General features: G+C 36.0%; 1 protein-coding gene across 1 annotated transcript; it reads left to right on the top strand.

The window, feature by feature from the left end:
* Nucleotides 1-7431: 7431 nt before the first annotated feature.
* Nucleotides 7432-8556, top strand: LOC140853101 (uncharacterized). The gene has a single exon (XM_073247199.1). The coding sequence runs from the start codon at nt 7432-7434 to the stop codon at nt 8554-8556; it is 1125 nt and encodes a 374-aa protein (XP_073103300.1).
* The last annotated feature ends 1405 nt before the right edge of the window (nt 8557-9961 follow it).

Below are 9961 nucleotides of genomic sequence, written 5' to 3'. Positions count from 1 at the left end.
AGTAGCCAATTCAATTAATCATCTATTATTTATTGACAAATTATGTTTTGTAAACTAAAAGTAAACTAAGCCAATATACTAATCATGGCAATTTTTTGATATTGCATATGTATAGTATACTTTTTTGGGACAATATCTTATGTTGTCATAACTAATATACTAATCATAATGATTTTATAGTAATGCATTACATATCGCCACAAAGAGTATCTTTTTTATCATAATATTTTATATTATCATAAATAATATATAAATCATGATAACTTTTTAGTAACACTATATATTGTCATAAATAGTATCTTTTTGTGACAATATAAATTATTATCACAAATAATATACTATAAGTCATAACTTTCTAGTAACGCTTATATATTGTCATAAATAGTCTAATTTTTATGATGGCACATGATGTTCTTACAAATAATATATTATTTATGATGATTTTTTAGCCACGAGTAATATATCATCACTACAAATTAATCTCTTATGACAATATTATATGTTATCACTATTATATTCAATATTAATGACAAATGTTAATATCGTCACTATAGACTTAGCGCAGTAACAACTTTTTAGATCGTTACTATTGCGTCACCACTATTACTCTTAATTCTTGTCATATTCTCTTATTTCTATCTGATTTTTTCTAAACTTTTTCTCCGATTTTTTTGGAGTTTTTTATTTATTTTTTCTCTACTTCTTTCATCCTCAAGAACCTCAATCAAATGAAGGAGCAATCAAACAGAAAACATGGTGGCCAAATAGAGAAGCTTAGTCAATGGGAAAATAAGGGTTTTAAGTTGGATTTATATAGAAGGGTTTAAGTAGTATAAATAGTTTATCAATCATGATATAATTATGTCTTGGTTAGGTTTTGATGGCTAAAATAGTGAATAAATTATCTAAGGATTTAGAGTTCAAATCCTTCCATTTATCCATCACAAAAATTCAAACTTGTGTTATTAATTTTTGATAGATTATCCATCACAAACTTATGATGTTAATTATTGACTAATTATCCATCACAAAATTTATCATACTTATGATGTTAATTTCTAACAAATTATCCATCACAAAATTTATTTCAAATTTCTGATAGCTCTTCTATTAGAAATAGATATTTTAAGAATTTAAAAATTGTTAAAATTATGTTTCTGATGAAAGTTTAGGTTAGAAATATGATTGATAAATAATTTATCACAAAATTAGTCACAAATATTTTTTATATTATTTAGATTTTTTAAAAAAATTCAGACAAATGTTTTAACAGATGTTCTGATGGAGTTGGTTCTGATAAATAATCCATCAGAAATTTGTCAGAGATTTTGAGATGTATCAATTATGTTTTGTTCCTCCTTTTTTGACGTTAATCTATTAGTGATCCATCAAAAATTTTTGATGGATCATGTCCGTCAGAAAATTCCACTAGTGAAGCCCTTATTTCTAGTAGTGAGAGAACAAGAGAGAGGGGGAGGAAAGAGGAGAACAGGGAGAGAGAGAGACGAAAAGAGAGAGGGGCCCAGTGGTCGATCGCTGAAGGAAGGGATCCGTTGGAGGAGGCCTCAGTGCTCAAAGATTAGTGGGAGGAAAAAAATTTCTCAAACCTTCTCTCTCTAAAAAGATTAGAGAGAGAAGTTTATCCATATGATGTCATAGTAGTGACAACATTTCCTCACTTGTTAGACTATGCCTAGAAAAATAGTACTTGCTAGAGGTTACAAAATTTTGCTACAACTCAATGTGAAGGTTCTAAGCATGTGTAATTAAGTGTACTCATATATCTTGACGTGTTTTCCATGCAAAAAATTTATATTTTTCATATCCTATTTGCCCTCGAAATCTCAGCGAAAGTTGGAGATGGTTTTTCACACAAAAGATTTATATTTTACATGCTCTATACTGCCCTCAAGATGTCAGTGAAAATTGGATTCTATTTGCACAAATATCTAAGACTTTACCATGGTAAACTAGCATCTTTACTCTAAAATCTTATGGAAATCTTGTTAGGATTGAGGAGATAGTACTTTACTATCGAGTCCTAAATAGCAAATTTCTATTCATCAACAACAATTTCAAATATCTTATACCTTGGTAAGGAAGGTGATATGAGCAATGACCACCTATATGGCATAAATAAGTGCTTTTTTTGATAGCAGCATAATACAGCAAAGGATTTGGTGAGACTGTCATTGCTTCTACTATGATATGTTCCAGTTACCTGGTTCACACTTACTCACCATTGGCACTTGGTCAAAGACCTAGGTATCTCTCAATTGATTCATCAACCTCATCCCTCTTCGACCTTTATTTCTTGGATGTCCCATTCTTTTGGAGTGTTGATGGTGAACTTTGATGGGACCCTAAGAAACTAGGAAGCTATAAGTGGCCTTGTTCGCTATCTTATGTTGAACTAATATTAATGGGGGCTTGGCTGAGACTATATGTTCTAGTTACTCATTATAACCCATGGAAAGTTTGATTGTATGTTGTAGTGGCCTAGATCAGTTGTTTTTCACACCGCAGTGCTGGTTGCTCTCCAATATTGTAGGATATCTTGCAAAGGAAGCACTCTTTTAAAAAATTCAAGGTGTTGCACATGAGGAGGGAAGGACATCAAGCTACTAACTAAGCAGCTGTGAGCAGCTGAGCATGCATTGAATAATAACTTTTTAGTTTCAATATGAGAAGGTTCATCCTAATCTGGCTCATATATTGGCTACACAAATTTCGAATCTAATATTTTGCAAATGGTTAATATTGCTTATTTTGCTCTTCGTCTTCTCTTTATGTTTCAGTTGAATCTCAAAAGATAGGTTGTGGTGCTCTCTAATAATTTTTTAGGCTACCAGACTTGTGGTTTCTAAATTTTTGTAATGGCCTCTATCTTTAGTCTATTGTCAATCTTTTTTTTATCTATAATTATCTGGTTTTTCATGTTATATTGCAGATTCTTGGGCTTCTTTTCTTTCTCTATAGCGATTGAGAGCCTAGTTTCCCATTCTCCTATAGTTTTATAATTTTTTTTATTTTTTTATCTAAATTGAAAGCCACTAGAACCACCAGGAAGATCCTATTAAAAAGGAATTAGCGAAAGAGTTACAAGCTGGAGAGATTCCACAGCTCCTCGACATAGTGGAAGAGATATACTTCTGAGGAGATGAATAGGATACATCTACAAATGAGGACAGACCAAGGGGCAAGATAATGGAGATTAGGTGCTAGCCAAGGAAGTGGGGACTTGCTTTATCTTTGACCAAATTGCACCAAAGACTATAAGCTACTTGGGCTTGCAGAGGACAACCCAATCATTGAAGAGGAAAAAGGCATCGCATGCGACCACCAATGTAGAGGAGGTTCTCTATAGGAAGAGCTTAGAGTTACATTCCTTTTAGCATGTCCCAGCAACATCGACAAAGAGCATCAGGATAACTGGTGGGACAGCCTTTGAAAACTTCATTTCCATCCAATCTATGCATATGTACCTAAAGGTTGATTGAGGGTGGAAGACCCCCAAGGCAAGACATGGACTTCCAAATCATAGAGAGAAAGAGGCAACAGGAGAAGAGGTGGTCAACAATTTTAGATGAAGAGCTACAGATTGAACAGCCACCTAAGATTTACCGAGCTTCTTTCCAATAGCATCTCTGGTATTCAATTTATTATTCCAACATAGTCATAGGAAATATCAAACCTTCAGAGAAATGGAGATTCCATAAGGTGGAAGCAAACCTATAGACGCTCCCAGAGGAGTTAAGAAATTGATACAACGAGTCAGTAGTGAAGTCGCCACTGCCAATAGCCTTCCAAACTAGCTGGTCCTCATTGCTACAAAGCATGATAGAGCTCAAGATTGTAGAGATGTGAGCAAATTGGGTGCATACCTCAAATGAAGAATTAGAAAGTAGTTTGAGATGCCATCTTCTTGAACTCAAATTGAAGTAACTTGCTACCGTGTCATTCTTGTTCCTATAGAGCTTAAAGAGGTCAGAGAAAGTGCTTGGAGGGGAGTGTTGATGATCCAATTATCTTTCCAAAAGAGGGTGTGGAGACTATTGCATAGCTAAATTGAGTGCGATTCCAAAAGGCAGATAAGACATGCATGACATCTTGCCATAAGGAAGAGTACCTCCTAGGTGGTCTTTATAAGTTAGCTAACTTGATTTTCTTATGATATGGCCACTAAATTTGCTTCTTCCACATACCAAATTCATTTGAGAGTAATCTCCACCACTACCTAGCAAGAAGAGAGGTATTAACTGGTAAATATTCTTAACCTTAGCCATCCTATTTTTCAGGCAAACGATACTCCAACTAACCTTACAAGATAAGCCACTGGTTAAGGAGGACCTGGCCCAAAGGAATGGCCATCAATAAGAGTCGATCTTCTTAGCCACCCAAGTAAGTAACCTGAATAAAGACATTAAGTATAAGGATAGTGAGGTGAGAACTAAGTTGACCAAGATGAGCCTCCCTGTAAAGGAGAGAAGCTTGAATTTTTATGTGGTAAACCGGGATTCAACCTTTGAGAGAAGAACATTTTAGTCTGATCTCGAGAGCCTCTGGCCATCCAACGACAGCCCAAGATAGTTGAATGGAAAAGGAGGGATATAGCAGTTGAACCAAGATAGAATTTTGATAATATAAGAAGGAATAATCTGATAGAAGGCTTTTGAGAAGTCTATTTTGCAAATCAGATTTTATCCAGAGGATCGCCTGGTGTGGTGAATGATCTCACTGGCAAAGAAATAGTTATCCAAAATAGAATGCCCCTTAAAATAAGTAGTTCGACTAGAATTGATTAGGTCATTCAGGAAAGGTCTCAACTTGTTAGCGAGCAGCTTGGTAAAAATTCTTATACAACAATGAACAAGACTAATTGGCTGAAAGTCGGAAGGTACCTTAGCTGCTTTTTTCTTTGGGATAAGGGTGAGGGAAACATAGTTGATTTTGGCTAGGTCAAGATTCAAGAAGAACATCTAAGTGAAGAAGAGCATCAAATCTTAGATAACCAAATCCCAGAAATGTTGGAAGAAGAGCAAAGTGAAGCCATCTGGTCCAAGGCTTTTATCATCAGGGTTTTCATGTCATGTTTATACTTCTAAGGTTCCTTTGCTTCATCTTTTTATATTACGTGGCTATTTTTACAGCCATATGCAAGTGTCTCTATTCATAAAATCTATTATAGGCATTTCAATTGTTCAAATTCTGGTGTTTCATAATCCCATACTCACAAGTAAGGGCCTCTAGTTTTTTTCTACTTGCTGCATGGTTCCAATGGTTTTTTAAGGTGTTGAGGATGCAATTTGGGCCATCGTTTAACCTAATGCTTACTTACTCTATTTGGAGCTAATTATAGTTTTCTTCTCTTGTTTTATATATTATTGCTTACTCTCTCATTTTTTTTTTTGGGTTTGTTTTTTCTTTAATCTTTTATCTACTATTGATGCCTTGTGATAGTCAGTTTATGGCAATATAGTAGCATAACCACTTTATTATTAATTTTTTTATAAAACACAGCAATTTCAAGCATCATATAAGATTGATGCAAAGGGGCCCTCCTTAGTGACACGTATGAGCTCCTATAAAATCTCTATTTAGAACCAAATACTAAATTATCCCCTACCTCAGTAGGGTAAGTGAACCCAAGGTCAACCCTAACCAATTGCAAAGCTTTCCCCTCCTATTGACTCCGATCCCTCTAGTTATTTCTGAAAAAGATTTGAATGCCAAACCCCACCAATCATAAGTTTCCTTAAATGTCACCAGTCTCATCCGATGGCTGTGAACATCCCATCACACCACTCCTTGCCACATGGTGGGCCTCCATGCCAACACCCTTTCACAAAGCATAATGTGACAAATGCACCTTCTATGGGTCCCCTAGAAGGCATAGAAGGTGTCAAGTTGCATCTTTTACATTAAAGAATGATTCACCTCCTTTCATATTGCTAACCGTTAGATTGCCCAATCTACACTTTGAAAGCTGTGTAAGCAGATGAAAGAAAAGTTCGATGGTGCTTTGAAATCTATATGAGGTGTCATCTAGTGGCTGACATCGTGAGAGAAAATTAATTATTCTTTCGGACATAAGATACAATCCAGACCCCTCCATTCCTCTCTTTCCATCATCATTCACATTACTAAGGGTCCATCCGAAAATTATCTTTTTTTGGCTAAGGCGGAGCACTCATACAACTTGAATACAACCAAACAAGTCAAACAAATAAAAAACAAATATTATAAAAAGACAATGGAGTAGCCAATATATTGGTCTACAAAATTCTTTCTAAATGTTCCATAATAAAAGAGATGTATAGTAATAACCCTCGTCGACCCCTCAATTCAATCCATCACAATAGCCAAGTCCCCCTGGATCGGCCCTCTATGACCAGAGTGGTTCAGATGCTGATGGGGAACCTGGAGAGCTTGCAAATACCTTCCACACCTTTTGTCTCCTCCACTAGTCAAGGGAATGGTGTGCAAACAATTTGCAGATTTCAAGAGCATAATCTATTGATATACTACAAAATACTATGCATGTTCTACCCTATCAATCCTGTATAATATTATCTTCGTACTTTGCATAGCTTAATCCTAAGCCATGTTAAGACTTCATCAATCCTCTACTCAGCTATCATGACTTCCTCTAAGTGATTTTTGTAAATAATACCTAGAAATAATTCAATGAAAGGATTCATTGTCCTTCAAGATGAACAGAAGCTGATAGAAAAGCTTAAATGGAGGGTAATAAAAAGTTTCAAATTTAGTGACAGATGCACCAAAATTATAATTAGTATCAACAATCTATTTGCCTAGTTGTTCAAACTCAAAGTCCAAACCCCCTTGTAGGTGTTAGCTGTTAATCCTGATTCTTTTGCTTTATTGTTTTTTATTTGAATAAGTCTTGGTGAGTTTGTTAGTCTAGGTTAGTTTGTTGAGTCTATATCTCCTATTACTATGGAATGTTAGCTATGTATGCTTAATCTTTATCTTGTAGTTAGTGGTAGCATAAAATCAGGAAAGCAAAGCAAAAAAAAAAAAAGATTCCTCCTCTCAATTTTATTTCTTCGATCTTTACTCATCTTGCTCCTATAATTTTGTTTGTGTAAGTAATACTACATCAGTGATATCAGAGCTTGTACAATGAATAGCTCGACTCAATTCTCAATTCCTGTCTTGGATGGGAAAAATTATAATCGATGGAGTGTTCAAATGATGGTGCTTTTCCATTACCACGAGTTGCTAGATATCGTGGAAAATGGTGTTGCTGATCTTGCAGAAAATGCAACCGATGCACAGAAGAACACCCACCACGAGAGCAAGAAAAAGAATAAGAAGGCATTACATTTCATTCATCAAGAGGTGAATGATGAAGTTTTTGAGAAGATTGTGAGAGCAATCACATCAAAGCAAGCTTAGGATACCTTGATGATGTCATACAAAGGTGTGGACAGAGTTAAGAAGGTGAGACTCCAAACTCTGAGACGTCAATATGAGTCTTCAGAAACTACCACTACTTATATTAGTCGAGTTCTTACTTTGACAAATCAAATAAAAATATATGGAGAGGAATACAAGGAGCAACCCAAAGTGGAGAAGATTTTACGGTCACTCACTTCTAGATTTGAGCATATCATGGTGGCGATAGAAGAAGCACATGATCTTTCTTCGATGACTATTGAGGAATTATCAAGCACTTTGCAAGCCCATGAACAACGCATGAATGAGAAGAAAGTTAAGAACCTTGTTGAGCAAGCTCTTCAAAGTCAAGTCCCCATCGAAGGTGATCAAGGTGGTAAAACAAGCCAAAAGCCCAGTGGTTCTCATGGCAGAGGACGAGGACATGGTGACTATTACTACAATAGAGGTCGTGGTGGTCATAATAACAATCATGGAGTTGGAGGCAATAATCAAGAAAAATCAAGTACTAGCCATCAACAAAACTCAAGAGGTCATGGCAGTGGACGCAGTAGAGGAAGGTATGACAAATCCAATGTTGAGTGTTATTCTTGTGACAAATATGCCCATTATTCAAATGAGTGCAGATATAAGGATAACACTCAGAGGGCTCATTGTTTACAAGAAGATGATGATGATTATGGTGGCGACCATGCTCTCTTGATGGTCACTGCAACTGGTGAAGCACCAAACTACCATACATGGTTCCTTGACACTAGGTGTACCAATCATATGTGTAGAAAAAAGGAGCTATTTGCTGATCTTGATGAGTTATTTCGCACCAAAGTTAAATTTGCCAATGACAGTACCAATCCAGTGACTGGAAAAGGACAGATTCTTATCAACTTGAAGAATGAAGATCATAAGTATATTTCTAGTGTCTTCTATGTGCCAGGCATGAAGAGTAATTTGCTTAGTAAAGGTCAGTTGGCGAAAAAGGGGTATGCTATGAACCTCTGTGGCAACCAACTTTTCATTCTTGATAAAAAAAGAATGCTCATTCTCAAAGCACCTTTGACAAAGAATCCTATGGTTCAAGTTGATATTTCTAGTGGTGTTTATAATTGTCTCAATGCCATAAATGATAAGTCTTAGCTGTGGCACCTTCGCTTTGGATATTTGAACTTTAGAAGTTTAAAAATGCTTGTTAGAAAAAATATGGTGAAAGGCTTGCCTAGTATTCATCATCCAGAATAATTGTGTGAGGCTTGCACTCTTGGAAAGCATCACAGATTGCCATTTGCAGCAGAACAGCGGCATGCAATACAACCACTGGAGCTTATTCATTCCGATGTATGTGGCCCAATGAATATCTTGTCAAATGGTAATAATAGGTATTTTTTTGACATTTATGGATGATTTTACTCGAAAAATTTGGGTCTATCTTTGCAAAAGGAAGTCTGAAGTTATTGATTGCTTTAAGAAGTTTAAGGTGCATGTTGAAAAGTAAAGTGGTTATTCTGTTAAAGTTCTATGAACTGATGGCGGGGTTGAATATACTTCCAATGAATTTAATAAATATTGTGAAGAATAGGGAATAAAGCATGAAGTCACTTTTTCCTACACTCCACAGCACAATGGAGTTACCAAAAGAAAAAATAGAACTATAATGAATATGGCGAGGAGCATACTAAAGGTAAAAGAAATGCCCAATTCATTCTGAGGTGAAGCTGTTTCATGTTTTGTTTACTTGTTGAATAGGTCTCCAACAAGGAGCATCCACAATATCACCCCTATAGAAGCATGGAGTGGTTTCAAGCCGAGTGTGAAACATCTTAAAGTATTTGGTTCTGTTGCTTATGCACACATTCCGATAGAGATGAGGACTAAGCTAAATAATTGAGCAGACAAGACTGTCTTTCTTGGATACAAGCATGGGAGGTACAAGCTGTTCAATCCCATGATAAAGAAGGTGATTGTCAGTCGAGATATAATTTTTGCTGAAGAAGAAGCTTGGAAATGGGATGTGGATGCCCATAAAGATTCTTAAATACCGTGTTATTTCTGTTCTTGAAGAAGAAGTAGAAGCTTCCATCACAATGAAGAAGCCTCATCAAGCTTTGCTTAAGAAATTTCTTTACCACAGGCTGCTTAAGAAACTTCTTTGCCACAGGCCTCGGTAGAATCAAGAAGGCCAAGGCGGCAACACCAACAATCAGTACGCCTGCAAGATTATGAGGTAACTCTTGATGATGAAGTTGATGATGTTGGAGAATTGGTACACTTTGCTTTCTTTGCGGATAGTAAACATGTGACATTCGAGGAGGCGATCCAAGATCCTAAATGGGTGAATGCCATGAATGAGGAGATTAAGGCAATTGAAAGAAAAAATACATGGAAACTTACTAATATCCCACAAGGTCACAAAGCAATTAATGTGAAGTGGGTTTTCAAGACAAAGGTGAAGTCAAATAGTGAGGTGGAGAGACACAAAGCAAGATTGGTGGTGAAGGGATTTGAGCAAAGGCCTAGCTATGATTATCAAGAGGTTTTCTCTCTT

This window comes from Elaeis guineensis, chromosome 13 (assembly GCF_000442705.2).
Source record: "Elaeis guineensis isolate ETL-2024a chromosome 13, EG11, whole genome shotgun sequence".
In the NCBI taxonomy this organism is placed as follows: Eukaryota; Viridiplantae; Streptophyta; class Magnoliopsida; order Arecales; family Arecaceae; genus Elaeis; species Elaeis guineensis.
The sequence above is the reverse complement of the archived record's forward strand: the minus strand, read 5'-3'. Positions and strand labels throughout refer to the sequence as shown.